Source organism: Corvus moneduloides, chromosome 6, assembly GCF_009650955.1.
Source record: "Corvus moneduloides isolate bCorMon1 chromosome 6, bCorMon1.pri, whole genome shotgun sequence".
In the NCBI taxonomy this organism is placed as follows: Eukaryota; Metazoa; Chordata; class Aves; order Passeriformes; family Corvidae; genus Corvus; species Corvus moneduloides.
Window position 1 is genome coordinate 2,191,840 of NC_045481.1, and position 20,265 is coordinate 2,212,104.

General features: G+C 53.5%; 1 protein-coding gene across 12 annotated transcripts in view; it reads right to left on the reverse strand.

Moving 5' to 3' along the window:
* NIN (ninein) overlaps positions 1-20,265 on the reverse strand; it is a 60,074-nt gene that overhangs the window by 30,900 nt on the left and 8,909 nt on the right. For all 12 annotated transcript variants that reach the window (XM_032112071.1, XM_032112074.1, XM_032112073.1 and 9 more), the window contains exons 3-8: positions 16,835-16,916; positions 9,627-9,790; positions 4,936-4,975; positions 3,473-3,660; positions 2,307-2,453; positions 1,200-1,367 (exon numbers count right to left, since the gene is read on the reverse strand). In XM_032112071.1, coding sequence (XP_031967962.1) covers positions 1,200-1,367; positions 2,307-2,453; positions 3,473-3,660; positions 4,936-4,975; positions 9,627-9,790; positions 16,835-16,916 — 789 coding nt within the window. The remainder of the gene's footprint in view (positions 1-1,199; positions 1,368-2,306; positions 2,454-3,472; positions 3,661-4,935; positions 4,976-9,626; positions 9,791-16,834; positions 16,917-20,265) is intronic.

A 20,265-nucleotide genomic window follows, 5' to 3' on the forward strand; every position in this document is an offset into this window, starting at 1 on the left:
CAGGATGGTTTGGGTTGGAAAGAACCTTAAAGCCCATCCAGTTCCCCCCCTGCCATGGGCAGGGACACCTTCCACTATTCCAGGTTGCTCCAAGCCTTGAAGAAAGGCATTTTCTTTCACGGGAAGTGTTCAAAACCCACATGGACGTGGCACTTGGGGACGGGGTTTAGTGGTGAACAAGGTCTAAGCTGACAGCTGGACTCAATCTTAGAGGTCTTTTCCAACCTAAATGATTCCATGATTCAACCCAACCCTGCAGGAGCACAAAGTAAAGCCCCTGTGGTGGGGCTGAAACACTGCAGACACTGGAGAAACCACTCCAGTGACACCAGTACAAAGGAATTTTCCAGTGGAAAGCAACAAGGTGAAGGTGGACACACAAATCTGGTGAAGGTGGTCCCACCTTCTCAAATTGTGTGAGGTTATGAGTGGGTTTTAAATCCTGAGCAATGGCAGAGGTTATTACAGCCCGGATGTTCACTTTCCACGTGGCTATTTAAAAGCCAGGAGAACCACAGTCCACATTGTTGGCAATCCAGGGATGGTCACATGAAATTTTCTTCTCCCCTCCACAGCTTCTAACGAGATGGACAGGGATGGAATTACTCAGGTACCCAATTTCACCCCCATCACCCTTCTGCTCTGTCTAATGGAACACTGAGGACTGGGCAGGGTTTCAAGTGCTGTTCTCCACCTCAGCACGAGCAATAATTCGGGTCACCCCAGTGCTGAGAGGTTTGCAGGCACAGCTATTCAGGGAGGGAGAGGAATTAAATTGCTTCCTAACAAATACAGGTGACTTCTTCAGGCTACGCTGGAAAGCCCATTGTATTTTTATCATTAGCTTCTTGTTCTCTGGGATGTACCATAAAGGAAATGACTGGAAAACTCCCAGAACTCTTGTCTCTAGCACTGGGAATTTTTATAGAATTATAGAATGGTTTGGGTTGGAACAGATCTTAATCATCATCCAGTTCCACCTCCTGCCACGGGCAGGGACGCCTTCCACTGTCCCAGGTTGCTCCAAGCCCCTTCCAACCTGGCCTTGAACACTTCCAGGGATTGAGCAGCCACAGCTTCCCCGTGGAAGTTTTAAAAGGAGTAAACCCAGGGATTTTGGAAAGGAAAAAATAACTCAGCTGCTGACACAGGGAGAAAAAAATACACATAACCACGGGTGAGATGGAGCTGGGGGTTACCTTCAGGATCTCCTGGCTGTTCTCTATGCCCTCCTGGTGCCAGCAGTCCAGGACCCCCTCCACGCAGCCGTAGCCCATCCCATCATCCAGGCTGGAGAAGAGGGAGAAGCCGATGGTGCTGGGCATGGCCGAGGGGGTGGTGGTGCGTCTCCCGCTCTCGTCGAAGGACTGTGAGAGAGGATGAGGGTGTGACGGGGCAAAGGCAGTGCCCAGAAGGGCTTATCAATGGAATTTCCCTTGCACTGCTCCAGAGATTAAGAATTAAGCTCTGCTTTTCCTCGCTGCCAAGCCAAAACCCGGCGGGAGCGCCGCTGCTGACCTCACAGCACCGGGGCACAACCAGGCCCTCGGGACTGCAAATGAATCCGAGGAGGAGCAGTTTCAGAGCTGGCCTCAATGCTCCAGAAGGGTTTTCCACTGCTCATTTTTGGTTTGGAGTGTCACCTTCCCTAAAAGAGCTGCAGGGAGCATTTGCAGATGTGCTCTGGGTACAGCCCTCAGCTTCCAGGCAAAGACAGGGAGCAGATTTCAAATTCTCTCTCAGAAAAAAAGCAGTAATTGGAGTAGAGATGTGGGACCTGCATGTCCACAGCCTATCCCAGGCAGTGCTTCCCCCTGCCCCCAGTTTATACTGGATGCCCCATCCTGGAAGTGTCCAAGGCCAGGCTGGATGGACCTTGGAACAACCTGGGATAGCAGAAGGTGTCTCTGCCCATGGCAGGGGATGGAATGGGATGAGCTTTAAGGTCCCTTCCAACCCAAGCCACTCTGGAACTCTGCAAGTCTCTACCATTTCCATACTGCACTCCACAGGCTGCCAGAGCCCTCTCCGAGCCACAAAACTTCAAAGGGGAGCCACGTCCCCTTTACCATGAGGGTGTTTTCTGTTTTATCTCCCCCAAATGAGCTTTTCCTGAGAGGGAATTTGAAATCTGCTTTTGGAGCAGCGTGGGCAGCTCACTGCCACCACCTCCACGGGGTAGGGAAGCCCTCACAGCCACCCCTCCAGGGACAAATGCTGAGGAAGAGGAGGAGACAGGCTGGGTGGGAACTGTTCAGGAATTCTCCTGCTCCTCTGACCCCAGGATTCACCTCTCACTGTCTCACCTGCATGGACAGGTGCCGTTTCAGCTGCCGGTACGGAGTAGATGCTGAAGGTGTCAGAGATTTCCCATTTCTAAACAGGCCATAAAAGAAGTCCTCGATGCTCATGGTCCCATCTTGCTCCAGGTTATGGAGCACCTCTTCCAGCACCTGCAAGGAGACAGAAATGGTGTAAAAGGCCAAAAAAAAATCTAGCACAGAGAAAACATCCTATTCCCAAGGCTCCAAAAAAGAGCAAAGCAAGAGTTACCTGGTACCTCAGCCTAACCCATTTCCATGTTCTCCATATGGAAAATTGCAGGCACCATGAAAAAAAGCTCCTGGTCATCTTGGAGCCGCTGTTTAATGAGGCAGCATGAAAAAACCCTCATTTCATTCTGCTCCCGAGACAGGGTGACCTCAGGAATTCAGCTCAAGGTACTGAGACAGATGCCAAACCCTGAGCAGCTCGAAGTGACCAGGCAAAAAAACCCCCTAAGACACTGCAAGGTTATCATAAATCCATTTTATGCTTCGGGCCACGCTGCTTTCTCAAAAGCAGGACTGGAGATGTTCAGATTATTTCTTTGTCTACAGTTTATCTTTTCCATTTTCTGCCTTAATACCCTGAAAACATTCCATTGTGGATGCTGCAAAGGAATACCTGCTCAGAAACATGCTCTGTGGAGGAAATTATTACAAGCACGTTATCTTAAGATGCAAAAAATCTGACTTTTTTAATAAAACTAAATCCTAAGTTGAAAAGAGCCTTTTTTTTTTTTTTTTGATAAAGATTTCATTTTGTCGTGGGCTCTTGCTGCAGGACAGAAAGAGCCCACAGGCCTTCACAAAGTCAAAAGCAACCACCTATGAATATTTAACCCATATTTGCTGTCCAGCTAGAAAATTCCTAGGATTAAGGAGAAATGCTTGGAATCTCAGCCATGTTTTTAAACTCCAGCTCACTCTGTGATGGCATGAGGAGACACGCACGCCACGGTTCGAGCTAGCAGCTGCCTTCTCCTACAGCAGCCTGATGGTTTGGCACCAAAAACCTTGCTGGAAAACCAGGAGCTGGAGCTGGAAACTCCTCTCCAAGTAGCCACCTGTGCTCGTGGTGAATCCCAGGAGGGATTTTGGGGGGCCCAGGTAGGGGCAGTGGTGGCACGGGTCCGTATGTGGTCGCTCACCTCCCCGGCCGCTGCGTGCAGCCCGTACTGCTCACAGATGGAAACCAGCTTCTTCCTGTTCAGGTGGCCATCCCTGGTGATCCCCAGGTGCTCACAGACCTCCTGAAGTTTCTCCTCGATCCAGTCTGGGCTCGGTGAGGCACCAGGGGAGGCGTTCAGGTCATCGGGGTTCCAGAAGCGCAGCTGTCCTGGAAATGGAGGAGATTGCTCTGGGGTCTGGAGTGGTCACCAAAACACCTGGGGGCTCTGCACCCCACTGGGGACCTGCTGCTGTGATGGGCAGAGCTCCTTCCTGGCTCTGCAGATCCCAAAGGATCATTTGTCTGAGCTCATCCTACTCAGAGCACACTTTGGATTTTAGGATATGGATACTGGTCCCAGCAGTATCGGACTCTACCGGGAGGCTCTGCTCAGCATTCCACTCACACGTGCCACCCCAGGGGAAGGAGCCTCGCGTCCACAGAATCATGGAATTGTTGAGGTTGGAAAAGCCCTCTAAGACCGTTGAGTCCAACTGCTCCCCAGCATGGCCAAGGTCAGTATTGACCCACATCCCCAAGTGCCACATCCACACGGCTTTTAATCCCTCCAGGGATGGGGACTCCCAGTGCCTGACCAGGTGCAGAGTGACCAGCTGGGACCGTGGCCAGGAGGATCTTTGGGAATGTGGAGGAGTCCAATGGTCAACATGGGCTGGTGGCCAGGGAAGGGCAGCTCTGCTGCCTCAGCCACCAGCAGAGATGGAAAAAGGACCCTGCTACCCTGGGCAGTTATGGGATCAAGGGAGCTGCAAAGACACCTCCTGGGGCTGGAAAAGCAGCTTTAGGAGAAAAAAGTTGTCCCCTTTGGATGGGAAAGGGGTTAGAGAGCAGCTGAAATATGGAAGAGGTGCTGACCTAATTAAAAGGAAGTTATTTGTGATGAAGATGGTAAAACGCTGGCACAGGGTGTCCAGAGAAATTTCCCATCCCTGGAAGTGTCCAACACCAGGTTGGACAGGGCTTGGAGCACTTCCTATCCACTTCCTGGGATAGTGGAAGGTGTCCCTGCCCATGGCAGGAGGTGGCACTGGATGGGCTTTACAGTCCCTTCCAAACCATTCCATGACTTTATAGCTCCGTGACAATTAGGGAACATTTAATGACTGGTCCCTGCTGACATCTAGTGCCCACCGGGCTCCACTACAGCCAGAGCCCCCCGGGGCAGGAGTAGGAACCAGGACAGAGGTCAGGGAGACCAGGAACACCCACAGCAGGATGAAGAGGGCAGAGGGGGTGCGGCACAAGATGCGCCCTGCGTCAGCTTTCATCCCCAGCTTAGGGGGATGCCCCAGCTTGCTGAGCTCTGCACCAGCCGGGCTGGGATGCTCCACACACCCAGAGACCCTCTCCACGTGCTCCTCTGATCCCTCTTCAGAGCTGAAATGAGAACAAGCACATCCAGGTGCTGCTCTTTGCTCTTACCCTCGGCCTCGTACTCCTCGCTGCCTCGCGTCTTCCAGTGCTGGGGAGAAAACAAAAGGTTCCCGAGTTATTACTACTGCAAGACATCCCCGGAATGAAAGGGACTCTGGGATCAGCATCCAAGGAGCTGCAGGGCTCCAGCAATGCCGCTGGGCTTTCATCTCCCTGTTCCCTGCAGGCTGGGCTGGGAATCCAGGGCTCTTTGATCCTGCCTTGTTCTGGCACGTGTGGCTCTCCGGTGGGGAGAAACCACAGAGATGCCCAAAGCCCCACAAATGACCCAGGAGAGGGAACAGATCAGAGCCTGGCAGGGTGCTGGGGAGGGAGGCAGAGGATTTCCCTTCCAAGCAAACCATGCTGCTTTTCTTTGAGGTATTGATGGTCGAGGGGATGGGGATGCAGGGAAGATCATGGGCTGCACAGAGCTGGGTTATCCTTTCCTTCCAGAACCTTATTTGCCCCTATTTTGCCCCATATTCAGCCAAGCCAAATCCAGAAGTCCTCCACTAACTGCAGCTCTGTAACAGGAGAGAGCTATGCTGTCAACAAGCTCTTTACTGAGCTTAACAGAGGGGAAAAAACCCACTCTTTGGTGGTCTTAAACCATCCCGCTCCCTCTGGCAGCATCCCATCAGCTCAGGCAGCACCAGGAGCAAAAGTACAGCATTTAAGGTGATTTCCTCATGTACTACACGTTGTACCAGCCCAGGGTATTTACTCCCACGTGATGCTCCCCAACATTAACTTCTGCTTTAGCAGTGGCAGATGTTGCCTCTGCAGCGGTACAAGTGGATACTTCTGCCTGCACGTGACTGATGGATTTGGAGTCAAAGTCACCCAGGACATAAAGAGGCTCTAAATCATCACAGAAAAGTTCAATACGTCTCATTCAGATTACAGCTAAAAGCCATTAATCTGCAACGTTGCCATGGAAACTGGATTAGGTCACTGGACTTTTTTTAGCTCTGCTGCTGTTCCCGTTTCAGCTGCCGGACCAGGCAAGGGCCCTTTGCTGCCGCAGCATCGCAACATCCCCTGAGGGACGGAAAGCAGGAGCTGAGGCAACAGGTGCCATCAAATCCCATCCCTGCAAGTTCTTTAAAAGGAGGATGGCAAAACACCGGCACAGGGTGCCCAGAGAAGCTGGGGCTGCCCCTGGATCCCTGGAAGTGCCCAAGGCCAGGCTGGACAGGGCTTGGAGCAGCCTGGGACAGTGGAAGGTGTCCCTGCCCATGGCAGGGGGTGGAACGAGATGGACTTTAAGGTCCCTTCCAACCCAAACCGTTCTGGGATTCTGTGAAATTTCCATCTGAAAATGCAGAAAACTTTGTGCAGAGAGAGGGTCTGCTTGAGTCCCAGAGATCCCACCCATCCTCATCCTCACCTAAGACAGCTGGGACACTGAGGGGAACCGGGCAGTGATGCTCAGGAGGCAGATCCTCTGCGTCCAAGTCTTTTTGCATATGCAACATCAATACTTTTATATAGAATCAGATTAATTCAGCACCAGAACCCCCTCACTTCAAGGACTTGCAGCAAAACCAGACAAGCTGCTGCTGTCCCATTCCTGGAAGTGTTCAAAGCCAGGCTGAACAGGGCTTGGAGCACCCTGGGCTAGTGGAAGGTGTCCCAGCCCATGACAGGGGGTGGAATGGGATGAGCTTTAAGCTCCTTTCCAACCCAAACCATTCTGGGATTCTATGAAACCACAACAACCCCATAAACACCAACAACCTGAAGAAAGAACAAAGCCAGGGGGCTGTGGGCTGGCAAACCCCTGACAGCGACCCCAGGGCGCTCGTGTGACCTCCCTCCCTCCCTCCCTGTGCAGGGCTCGGGGGTCCCTTTGTGCGCGGGGGGCTCGGGGTCGGCCACCGCCAGCGAGGGGACAAAGAGGGGCCGGGGCAGGCATGGGGGGAGGTGGACATCCCGATGTCAGGCACTCATTGTCCCCCCGCCCCGGCAGTGCTACAGCTGGCCACGGGTCACACACACGGGGATCCCAGGAATGCGTTATCCTTCGGGAGGCGCGTGCTCGGCCGGCCCGGGGAGCAGATGGCCGTGGCTTTGAATGCTGCGGCGCGGGGCCGGGCGAGCATCTGCAGCCTGTGCCGTTTGCTCTGCCCAGAACAAGGCAGCAGCCACCTCTCCCCCCTGCCATCTGCTCCAGCCAGACAGACCTTTGTTCTCCCCCAGAATATATTGCTAATTAAGATGATGATCAGGAGCGCACACCGAGCCCGCGCTGCTCCGCACGCCCTGAGTGCTGGTGGGCCCCGCTCTTCCCAGATCCACACAGCAGCTCCCTGGGCTGAGCAGCCCGAGCAGAGACCCCAAAAAAGCTGTCAAATCTCCACACCTTGCTTTGCCAGGTGCCTTCAGCTCCAAAGCACCAGCCACACCAGAAACGCACCTTTTCTGGAGGCAGCCTCTATCCTGAGCTGTTATCCACAAATCCCGTCTTTCCAGGGCAGTCCCACTTTGGGAGTCTCACATTGAGGACCCAAACCCCAGGAATTTCAACCTGAGGCTCCCAGAATGTTTTGCTCCAAGGCCAGGCCATGCTGGAAACAACTCTGTGCAGAAGCAAATGCACAGAGGATGGGAGCAAGAGGCTCCAGCAGGCACTGAAGAGACAGAACTGGGATGTGCCAGCAGAGTCTACAAACTCAAGGCCAGGTTGGATAGGGCTTGGAGCAACCTGGACTAATGGAAAGTGTCCCTGCCCATGGCAGAAGGCTGGAATGAAATGGGTTTTAGGGTGCTTTCCAACCCAAGCCATTCTGGGATTGCATGAACCTGCAAGTAGGAGGGACCTTTCCCAGAGCAGAGCCAGGAGCTGGGGAAGGAGAGGTGACAGGTGCTCCATGGTGAGGTTTGGAAGGCAGCACAGCCAGCATCCAGCTCCTGCAGGCCAGAGGGATCCTCAGGATCCTACCACCACCCCTGTACTCACAGCAGGGTCAGTGCCAAACCCAGACCCAGCTGCTCATTACTTTATCCAACAGCACCTGAAAAAATCCCTGGGGATGGAGGTCAGGGAGCCTCCCTGGGCAGTCGAGCCCAGAGCAGCCTCCCAGCCTCTCCTCTGATGTTTACGAGGGGAGGGAGGGAAGGAAACCTCTCAGACAGAGCCTGAGCCCTTTTAATTGGCACTGCTTGGGAGCAAGCACCAATTAAGGCACCCTGTCCCAGTTCCCAGGCCAGGGACAGCCCGGGCCGGGGGCAGGCTTGCGGAACGCTGGCAGCAGCGGCGTGTTTGTACACACAACAGGAGAGAACCGGGCAAATGCTGCTCCCTGGGCCAAATCCCAAGGAGCCAGTGCATCAGGAGCCTCCAACACTCCCCTGGGACCCCTCAGCAGCTTCCAGCATTTCCATGCATACCAAGAGGATCTACTTTAGGGAACGAGACAGCAGTGCTGATAAAGTAGGGATTTCACAAGCTGAGCCTGTTTTTTGCTCCAGTTGCAAGGGAATTAACCATCCCACCAGCCCAAAAGGAGCATTCCCAGCAGGAGACTGATCCAGCCCCCACGGCACAGCCTGGTTGCACACCAGCTGGGTTAATTAACTGACCTTGTTAATAGACTACCCTTTACACCTCCGTGACAGCTAAAACTGAGGGGTAAGATTAGAGTAGCCTCTTCCACCAAGGACATCACTTCCCTGGGGAGCGTGGGCGGATTAACATCGATTCCAAGGTCAGGGCAGCCCATGTGGCCAACACCAGGAGATGGATGAGCATCCCTGTGGCGGTGAGCAAAGGCCACCGGGAGTAGGGAAAAGCAGCTGGGTGTGGTGGAAAAGCTTTTCTTTGAGGTGTTGGTTTGGGGTTTTTTTTATCATTTTTAAGCTCAGGAACAATACTGAAATCACAGAAATTGGAAATTCCTCCCTTGCTTTTCCACACAGGGTTGGGTGTCCCCCTGCAAATGTGGCTGCAGAGGCTCCCAACTCCAAGTGAAGCCAGGAGACAGAGCAGGGAGAAGGCAGCAATGCTTCTCCCTCCCAGCGGAAAAAATCCCACCACATGCTCCTGAATCAACAATACTTGGCACAGCAGGGCAGGCTGGAAGCAGCCCAGCTCCAGGGAAAAGCCGCTGTGGCCGTACACTAACACACAGCACCAACCCCAACCACTCGGCTCCTTTGGCTTTCCTGTCTGGGGAAGCAAGAGGAGATTCTGGGATTGAAAGCACTGGCACAAAGAGAGCCACAAATCTGGAGCACAAAACCAGGAATATGGATTTTTTGAGCAATTAGATGCCTCTGTCCCAGAGCAGCTGCAGGCTGTGGGCTCTGCTGCCCACCACTCCTTTTCCCCATCCCTTCTGCTGGAGCCACAGCCGGATTTTGGCAGCTGCCCTAATGGATGTGGACATGCTCCGTCTGCTCCCCGCCCACACCTCGTTAGCCACGGAGGCAGTGGCTCAGCCCTCGCTTAATTGCTGGCCCACGCTCCAGCCAGGAGCCAGCGGCGCCAGGAGCAAGTCACCCCTGGCTTCTTCCCGACTTCCCACGGCACACGGAGCAAGGGAGACGTTGCCTGGCATGGCTAATCCTTAGGGACAGGCAAAGAGGGTGGCCAGTGCCTTTACTGGGACATCCCAACCCCCTTTGGATGTGGGGATCAGCCATGTGTCCAGAGGTGACAAGGCCAGCCCAACACCCATCCCCTCCCTGCTCACCTCCTGGCTGGAGGCGATGTGTGCGGGATGCGCTTCCTCGCTCAGCGGCTCGATGACCGTCACCTCGGCAAAGTCCTCCCCCGACTCCTGGAACTCCGGCAGGGAACGGCGCCCGTAGCGTTTGCCACCTTTGATGTACTTGGGTTGTGCTTCTGGGGAGGAATCTGGGGAATCCGAGCACAAAACACATCAGGAATGTGATTTTGGAGCTCTCTCGGGGCTGGTTTGTTGGGCGGAATTCTGAGCACCCGATTGCCACCACCGTTCCCGGTGGGCAAGCGCCAGCGGCTGCTCCATGGATCGTCACCACCCTCACCAGGGCTTTGGGTCCGATGGGTTCGAATTGGTTCTGCTCCCTGCCAACAAAAGCTGTCACAAAGTGGAACCAGAGCTTGTCCTTCCTCTTCCTCACCTTTCCTCACTTCCCAGATCAAGTTAACAGGATGGGGGGGGGGGGTAAAACCCCTGAACCTTGCCAGGAGCCTTGGATGGAAAGTCCATTAGGCCTCTCCTCCTTGCACTAATCTGCATTAGCAGCACCAGGCAGGTTTAATTAGGGACAGAGTTACACTGAGGCAGCTCAAGTCTCCAGATCCCGCAGACACCTGGGCGGCCGCCGCTGCTTTCCGTGGATTTGAATTTCAGCTCCATTAAAAATGCCCAAACAACCGGGCAAGTGGAAAAAAATTGGGCAAGTCTGGAGGAGGGCCGACAGGAGCAGCTGATCTGGGCGATGGTGGGGCAGGTCCCAGCCTGTGCTGAGCAGCCAAAGCCAACTGCAAGATCTAAATAACCCTTTGGAGTCATCATCTAATTACAGGGGCTCCACATTCCCCGGCTCCAGCTTCCCGCAGCAAGCTCCTGCCTTTGGAGACTGAATTATCCGGGAGCACTCGCAGGCGAGGATCAAAACAAAAAAATAAATAAGCACGTTTTGGGCTGTTTTCAGTGAGAATCCTCTGACGTCTGGAGCAGGGGGCAAATTAAACGAAGGACCAAATTAACCAGGGATTCAATTAGGGGAAGGCTCCGTGCCACGCTTTGTTTCAGTGTTTGCTAACCTGACTGCCGAAACCCCCCCAGGACTCCATCATCTTTTATTTTCCGCCACTTGCAGTGGCAAGAGCAGCAGCTTTTGAAAATTTTATTTGCAGAGGGCTCTGATATAAAAGAAATGCAAGAGCACAATACTAATAAGGCACAGGGAAGCTGCTCCACCATTGACAAAGGACACACGGAAAGCAGCGGGTCTCCAAACCCCCCTACCCAAATGCCTCCTCGGATAATATTCCTTTAGATATGGGAAGAAAAGGCTTCGAGCTTGTTAGAGGGGGAAAAATATTCCACAACTTAGCTATGCAATGAATTATAAAATACACAGGCCGAGGAGCGCTTTGATTCCTGCAGCCCCGCACTCCATCCAGCCGCGGTGCAGCTCTAGGGAACCAACCCAGCACCCGTGTTTGAACAAGGCCATTTTAACAAGATTTGCTGCAGCTGGGACTCAGCACATGAAAGTTGGGCGATGGAGTGCGCCGATAGAAAAATCAGGAGGAGACAGGCTGATTAAGGAAGAGCCCCAGAACAAAAGCAAACCTTATCACTCCTATTAAAGCCTGCCCGGTGGTGAACAATCTCCATCCAGCAGCTCTCTCTGAAATGCTAATATTTGTGGCTACTCATTCACCCAGTTATTTTACTCCCTCCCGCACAAGAGAGGGTTGGGAGCTTTGTTTTTCTTCAGGAATCATTTTTATTATTCCTAAGACAGAGCTGTACCTCCGTGCCCATCTGTCTTTGGAGAGATGGAGGAGGGGGAAGAAGCTGGAATTCAGCAATAGTGAAGCTACGGCTAAATTTCCTCCTGGATTTCCCGAAGAATCCCATTCCCAACCCCTCCACACTGACTGTGTTTACCCACTGCTGCAGCTGGAAATTCAGTGGTCTAGTGGAAGGTGTCCCTGCTCATGGCAGGGGGTTGGAATGAGATGGTTTTCAAAGTCCCTTCCAACCCAAAGCGCTCTGTGACTCTCTGAAACACGAGTGCCTTCACGCTGTGCCCCCTGCAAGCACGGGAATGGGAACAACAGGAGCACCTCCCCACTTCTGTGTTTTAAGCATTTGCAGGCTGGCAGCTGATTTCTCTCTTCTCTTTGCTCTGAGCACCACAGGCGAGCTTGTTTGCCTTTTGTAATTAAAAATGTGTGAAGCTCGAGAACATCCCCAGGAGGGAAAGGTGACCCTTCACAGCTTGAGGAGAACAAAGTTTGCTCCTGCTTTGCTCCAACTTCCAAACCAGCTGTGCCTGAGCCCAGCTGCTGAGGGGATCCCAGCTCAGGCACCCTGAAATCTCATTTCCAGAGCCAGGCTGCTCTTGTTAACACTGGGTTACCACTCTTCCCTTACCACATCCTGCAGCCCCATCCCTGGAAGCACAAATCCATCCCCTTTCCAGCACCATCACCTCTCAACCAGGTGTACACAGACACCTCCCACACCTGCAGCATCCTCTAAGCCTCTCCATCTCCTGCTGTCCCAACCCAACTCCCCAGCACAGCAGCTGGTGCCCTTGATGTCCCCACTATTCCCAGTATTTAGGGAATGCTGAGCACACACAAAATGAAAAAGCAGCCAGCCATGCTTCCTGAATGCAGGATGAGCTGAACTGAACAGGTTCTCATTCCCAGCCAAAAACTGAGGAGGAAGCATTAGAGAATCATTAAATCTGGAAAAGACCTCCGAGGTCATCAAGTCCAACCTCAGATGGAAAGAGCTGCTCAACCCACGTGTGTTTTTAGAGGCACAGGAGGAGCAGGAAGATGTCAAAATCAAGTCTTTCACTGAGGCAGATGCCCATGAGACAGCCCTGTGTGCTATTTATCCCCAAAAATGCCAAGTATCCCCCCTGAACAGAGGGGAGGATGCTCTGGTACCCACTCCTCCCTGCAAGACCAAGGTGAGATGCTGCTGCTCAGACCCCCACTATTGTGTGGCTGACAAATCACCAAGAAGGGGGGGGGGGGGGGGGGGGGGGGGGGGGAAGAGAAAAATAAAATAGGTTGAGCCCTCCCTGCTTCCTACAGCCCTCAGCAACGCGTGGGCTTAGTAAAACCCACACTCCAGAGCTGGTGCCTAATTGGACACTGGGGTCTGATCTCCCCCCTGAACTGCCCCCAGGCTGGAGGAGGCTGAGAGAAGAAGCCTCTCACCTTCCTGCCCACTGCCCAGAGGGTTTGTGGCCCTCACAGTGCCCCCTGAAATAAAACAGCCCCCCCAAGCCTGCATTTCATGAGACCTCTCTGATGTAAGCGCCGCGGACAGAAACCATCAATTCCCTCTCTCGCTCCCCCCGTCCATCCCAGCACTGAAACGTCTCCATGGCTGGAGATTTACACTTGATTTTCTGCCTTTCTGCGCCAGATAAGTCATTTCAAAATCCTGTTCTGCCCTCAGATGGGGAGGAGGGGGAGGCTCCCCTTCCCTGGGCCCAGCATCAAAGCCCTGGAGCGCAGACAAAAGGGGGTTTAGAGCCCAAAGACCCTCATCCCACAATCCCGGCGTTTAAAGGTGAAATTAATTTCCCTGCTGCTTAAGATTTGGAAGGGAGGGATGTTCCAGCTGCTGGGCAAAGCACAGGGCAGCCAGGATCTGCTAAATCCTAATCCCCCGAGGCAGCAGGTATGTCTGAACTCCTTCAAGTCCCTATTTCGTAACTCAGGTTCAGCAGTGGAGGAAGAGAGGAGCTATGGCTGGGTCACCACAACCCAAAATCAACGGGTTTTGACCCAAAAATATTGTCTGTGCCTCAACCACTCCTGTCTGGGCCGTGGCACTGGTTTCATCCCCACAGATGGGGGCCCTTCCAAAGGGTATCATCCCCACCAGCTCCTTTTTGGGAGGGCACTTGTGTTGCCTCCAAAAGGAGGAGGAAAAAACCGGGAAGGAAAAAACCCAAACCCCCTCGTGACCATAGGGATGATGGCGTCAAACTGCTCTTTAATTTCTCCTGGGTGTTCCTGTAATCCTGCACTCCACCCTGGTAATCCCTCCCTAGCCCAGCTTCCACGCACTTTTTATTTGCTATAATGGGGAGGAAAAAAGCCTGATTTTTTCCCCCCCCCAATCACCCACACAACTGGTTTGTTTTCATTCCTTTCCCCACTCTCAAATCTATTTTACTGTACCCAAGCTGCCCCCTCACTGCTGCAGTGACCCATGGACAAAGAGCAGCGGTGGCAGCAGCACCCAGCCCGGTCCCACAGGTCCCAAGAGCTAAAATGGTGATTATTTTCAACCCCATTCAAGCCTTTTTCTGCTTTTCCTGGAATCTCCCCATCCCTCTTCCCAGCAGAGCCAGGCTTTGCCCAGCCAGCTGATGCTCTGGTTCACAGCTGGGTCTGTGTCCCCACACTGACATCCTCGAGGGGACAGAGCTGATGACAGCAGCACTGGAGCTCTGCCTGCCTTGGTTTCCAGGGCTGCTCCCCAGGCAGAGCGCCTGCAGCACCATCTTCCCTGCCAGTCTTCCCTTTGCAAAGGGAATTTAGCCTCTTTGCCAAGAAGAAAAAAATAATATATAAATATACAAATATATAAATATATAAATATATAAATATATCAGCTGCTCTCTGCAAGCCTGAGCGCTGCTCCCAGCTGCCGCTTCCTCCCGAAATGAGGAAACCCCATCGGCTGCTTCTGCAGGAACTGCAGCACTTTTGGTTCCTTGTCCCCAGCCCCTGGGTCCTGCTGTGACCCCAGAGCCCCGTCACAGGACCAGTTTGGGTGGAAGGGACCTTAAAAATCATCTCCTTCCACCCCTGCCATGGGCAGGGACACCTTACACTAGCCCAGGCTGCTCCAAGCCCCAATGTCCAGCCTGGCCTTGGGCACTGCCAGGGATCCAGGGGCAGCCCCAGCTGCTCTGGGCACCCTGTGCCAGGGCCTGCCCACCCTCACAGCACAGAATTCCTTCCCAATATCCCATCCATCCCTGCCCTCTGGCAGTGGGAAGCCATTCCCTGTCCTGTCCCTCCAGGCTCTTGTGAATAATCCCTTTCCATGTTTCTTTTTGGCTGCCTACAGGTACTGAAAGGGGCTGTAAGCTTCTCTTCTCCAGCCTGAACAACCCCACTTCTCTCAGCCTTTCCTCACAGCAGAGGGGCTGCATCCATCCCTCTGTGCCTCCTCTGGACTCGCTCCAACAACTCTGTGTCCTTCCTGTCACCCCCTGGCTCCTTGAGCTGGGAGCATCCATGGGGACAAGGATGTGGGATCCCCTCGGCCATGTCACACAGACCAAACCCCCGAGCCCTCCAGTGCTCCCCAGTGACCTTCCCATCACCCAAATCCCTGGATAAAACCACGGCTTCACTGCACACAGCCTCTCCCTTCCAGAGCAAACTCCCCAGACGCAGCAAACAGCCTGCAAATCTCCCCCCACTCCAATCCCCCCCGCCAAATTAAATTTTCATTTAAATGATATGATTTAGAGCTCTTAACTCAATTTGTCCCAAGCCTGGGGCGGGCTGGAACACCAGCATTTCCACACTCCCTGACAGTTTGACACCAACAGCACAAAGCAGCTTGTTCTCCAAATCTCCAGTTTGATCTAAATTAAAAGAAGCAAAGACTTTGGCGTTAACCAACCTGTCAAAACGCATTAAAAATAAAATGCCTCCCAGGCCTGCCTGGCTCTGGCTCCCTACCTGCACCCCATGCCCTTTGATTTCCTGCCACTCCAACCCCAGCTGACAAACGTGTCCCCAAGGAGGGCTCTCCAGCTCCACTTGTAATTTCCCCTGCAATAACCCCAAATTTAGCAGTTTCTGGAAGATTTATTTACATTTCAATCAAGCTGGAGCTTCTCAGCCATATGATTCCCCCATAAATGCAGAATGCTGGATTAGTTCTGGCTCACTAGGGTGCTGGGGTTGCCTCCTGCCCTGTGCCAGCTCCTGAGCACGCCCTGACCTGCACTTGGAAATTCCATTAAGGAATGCCGGGTGCAAGAGCTGCCATCACCCCTCTCGAAGCATTAAGAGCTTTGGAAACGAGAGGTGGAAAATAAAAATAATCCGTCAATCACAGCTCTTCAACCCTGTGGTTTTTGCAGCCTATTTAAAGGGGAAAGTTGTAATTTTGCTGGCAGGCTGCTCTCCCGAGAGTGGGATGCTCCAGGAGAGGAAACCTGGAGCTCCTCTCTCCCCCCCCCTTTGGTAAGCTGTTTTCTCCTTGGGGGATTTCACTCCCCTGCTGCTCCAAAGACAGGATTAGGGATTTACATACAGGTGTGATACCAGCTGGAGCTGCAGGGGCTCAGCCCTCACCACAGCTCCCAGTGCTCCCAGTCCCTGAAGGGGGGAAAACATTGAAGCCGCAACTGTATTTCCTGCCAAGGAAAGCCTAAAAAGCCACATTTTCAAGGCACACTGGAACAAAGCAAGGAAAAACCAGGACACTGAGGATTCACAGCACTGCCCCTGGACCCCTGGAAGTGTTCAAAGCCGGGTTGGATGGGACTTGGAGCAACCTGGGACAGTGGAAGGTGTCCCTGCCCATGTCAGGGGCATGGAATGAGATGGGCTTGAAGGTCCCTTCCCACTCAAGCCATTCTGGAATTCTCTGCCCAGCCCCAGCCTGGTTTCTCAGGGGCTTCACTTGTTCAGGAACACCTCTGGAGCAGCCTGCCTGTTTCCTGGGAGAAATACAGAGAAGCTTCCTACACCCAGCTCATCTCAGACACAAGGAAACAGAATGGACTTTAAAAAAATAAAAACCAACACCAGCCCCAGCTGGGAAAAAGCCCCAGCAGGAGCAGGAAACCAACTCTTCGACTGCCTGGCCACAACTCCCTGCTCCTAAAGCATCCCTGGCCACCAGGAGTGGTGTGGGATGGAGAGACCTGAGCCCATGTCACAGCCATGAGACATCCTGAGCATCTGAAGTGTGGTGCAGCTGTCTGCTCACAGCCACCCTGTGCCTCTCTGGGCATTTAGATCCTGGGGATGGGATAAGATACCCAGTGGCTCTGAAAACACTTTTGTTCAGGCTCCACAACAGACCTGAACTCCCCTTTCTCCCAAGATCAGCCTTTTCTGCTTGGATGGCAGCACCTAAAAAGCACTTTCTCTTCTAAATTCCTCTGTGAGAGCCACCCACAACCGCTTTGCCAATGAAAATGTACTGGTTTAGGTAATTTCAGTATTTACCTGGTTCTTGGAAGTGTTCTTCATTTGACAGGGTTCTGGATAAGATGAGGATAAGTGCTTCTTTAAACTGATCAAAGTGGACCTGTGGGGAAAAAAAGGAAGAAAAGAGAAAATCAGCTGGTGCAGGGAGTTAAATATGAGGCCAATAATCCAGCAGGAAGATGGGCAGCAGTGGGAATTGCTCAGATCACTGCCCCTGTGCCAATGGCCTTGGCAAGGGGCACAAAGGAACCCTGGAGAAGTGACAGCAAGGGACATGAAGACACAGCCAGCACCTCTGGGCACATGGGCAGAATCACTGCTACCACAGAAGGACCCAAAGCCACAGATTTCATGCACTGGTTGGGTTTTTACATCAAGCAAAACCCTGAAACAACGGCCAAAGGAGCAGGGAGCATCTCCATCACTTGAAGTGACCTGGCCAGGGTCAGTGGCTCCCACAGTGAGACCATTCCTGACCAGGGATGAGATATTCCACTGCTCCACTGCCCTAATTAAGCTTCAAAAACCACTTCCCAATGTGGATGGCAGAAAAATCCCTCCCTTTCCCGGGTAGCCCCACCCCAGCTCCTTCCACAAGGGCTGGACCAGGAATAGCAGGCCTGGAGTGGAGCTGGGAAAAACAGAGGGATGATCCCACTCCTGAGGGGGTTTTTTCCCCTCCTTTTTTTCCATCTGTGCCTTCCTGGAAAGCCTCCTGCCTCCGGGCAGGAACAGTCACAGAGAGGCTGCAGCATCCTCCACAGCCGTGCCGGGGAATGTCAGCAATTCCAGAGTGGGGGACAAGGAAACCCAGGGACAGCTGGAGAAGCTATTTGACATGGGTCAGTGGCAAGGCAGAGCTGGCTGCCACCATCTCTTTTGGCTAAAAAAATCTTGGAAGAATCTTTAGCATGGAACAAGAGATTTTGTATTTAAAGAAATGCAGAGCCTCCAGTGAGGCTGCTCTGGCTGGCAGAGGACGAAGCCAGAGCTGCAGTCAGAGGGATTTTTCACACTGTTGGGGGAGGAACCAGCAGCAAAGTTCAGGTTTGAAGTTCCCCAGTGTTTTCTTAGGATCTAGGCAGCTCAAAAAAAGGCCAACAAGCTCCCTGGCAGGGAGGGGGTCACAGGTGAGCACCTCATGCCACAGCTCAGGTCCTGCCAATCACCTCTGAGGCTTTCAACATTTTTAAACATGTTTTTTAAACACAATTAAAAACCGTGTTCAGCAGAGAAGCTCATCAGGAATGCTTTCCTCTGAATACTAATTGCTGCCATCCCTTCCCAGACCCTGGTGTACTTCAAAAGGGACAGTTTACAGAGATAGGAGAATTTCCCCCATTAAAAAAAAAAACCCAACCAAACTTGACATTTAGACTAAATGAGGATGAATAAAAGATGAGGGTGTTCGAATTACAGGTTCCCTCCCCATGGGATCCTCTCAGGAAGGGAACTGTGACAGCAGGCAGAGCCTTGGATGGGACCTCACAGCAGCAAGAAAACAAAATCCACTTTGCATCCCTCACGCAACCCCATGGAATTGAATAAAGTCAAACCACCTGGGCAGGTGTGCAGCACCACTGACATCACCTGCTCTGCATAATGAGCCCCATAAGTCGTGTCTGCACTAACGAGGAGCAGGGAGGAGGAAGAGCTGAGCCCTTTTCAGCTGCACAGGGACAGAGGGGCCCGGCCCTGTGGCCACACTGTGATTTCACCTCGAGCACGGCATCCAAAGGAGCCCGTGGAAGCTCAGGCTGTGGAGCAGGACGTGGCCATCCTCCTGTGCTGCACAGCAGGATTTCAAATGCAAATCAGCAGCACAGGGACAGGCACAGGGCACTCCCCAATGCCCTCCTCACTCTGGAGGTGGAGTCCCAGCTGGCAGAGGGGGGAGATTTTTTCCTCAGGATGGGCCAGAGGTTTTCCTGACACCAGATAAGCAGCAAAACCAGTCTGTGGTGCACGTTTGACCTTGGATGTGGTGTGCCTGCACACAGAGAGTGCTTAGAGAGTTAGAGAAACACCACTGATAAAATTAGAGCTGGGCTTGAGCACAAGGCAGCCCTGGGGCAGCAAAGCCACGAACGCTGCAGAAATCCTCCTGTGAGGGTGGGGAGGCCCTGGCACAGGTTCCCCAACCCTGGAAGTGTCCAAGGCCAGGCTGGATGAGCTTGGAGCAACCTGGGATAGTGGTAGGTGTGGAATAAGATCCCTTCCAACCCAAACCACTCTGATTCCACAATTCTATTTCGGTATTGCTAATTTGTGGATCTGCTCGTGGGGGTCTCCCAGCAATTTGGGGCTGATCCCAACCAGCCAGGAGGCAATGGGGGGCTTTGGAAGGTGATGGCACAATGTGCTGTCGTGCCTGCCCAGCATCAGGGACAGCACACACATCCCTGCTAACCCCACAGCCAGACCAGCACTGCAGAGCCAGGTCGAGTCCCCAGCGAGGCGAATTTTCCCAGAACGAGTAAATCAGAGGCAAACAAGACAAATGCACCAACAGAGAGGCACTGCCAGCCCAGCCCAGCCTCCCCACGGCAATCAGGGACCAACCAAAGCTGTGGCTGCCGAGCAACCCCAGGTCCTCCGAGAAATCCCGACGCCTCTGCACAGCCGGCTCCCTCTGAAGCCGTGACTGATTAGCACTAGAAAGAGCTGTGTGCCTGTGCCAAGGTACCTGCTGCTCCCCGCTGTGTCCCTGCCATGCAAAGCTCTTGGCACAGCCGGGACAGGCCGGCGGCAGCAGCTCCTTCCAGCTTCCCTGGCCTTGGTCTCAACCACAATCCCATTCCCAAAGCTCTGCCCCTGTGTGTAAACTCCTTCCAGCAGAGGCAGCCAGAAGGTTGCAGAGGGACACGTCTAGTGGGGGGAGATGCAGAATCATAGAATATCCTGATCCACAAGGATTATGGGGTCCAGCTCCAGGCCCTGCACAAACACCCCAACAATCCCACCCTGGGCATCCCTGGCAGCGCTGTCCAAACGCTCCTGGAGCTCTGGCAGCCTTGGGGCCGTGCCCATTCCCTGGGGAGCCTGGGCAGTGCCCAGCACCCTCTGGGGAAGAACCTTTCCCTGGTATCCAACCTAAACCTTCCCTGACACAGCTCCAGCTGTTCCCTCGGGTCCTAACAGGCCAATCTTGCAGGAACATCAGAACAGGGCAGCCTTGCACCCAAGCCTGGCATGCGAAACCCCACAGCGCATTAAGGGGAACGGCGTCACTGCGGGCACAGGGTGAGGATATTTTGCAAGAGGTCACGAGCCGTGGCACTGAAGGGAGCTGACAAGTGAAACCCCAGGCCACAGCGTCCTTGCTGCAGGCTGCCAATGCAGCGGTGCAGGTGAAACCTGAGCTCCCCATCCCTGCTCAAGGACAGTGCCAAGGACAGTCCCTGCACAGGGCCCAGAGGTGCCCAACTCCACAGAATCCCAGCACGGTT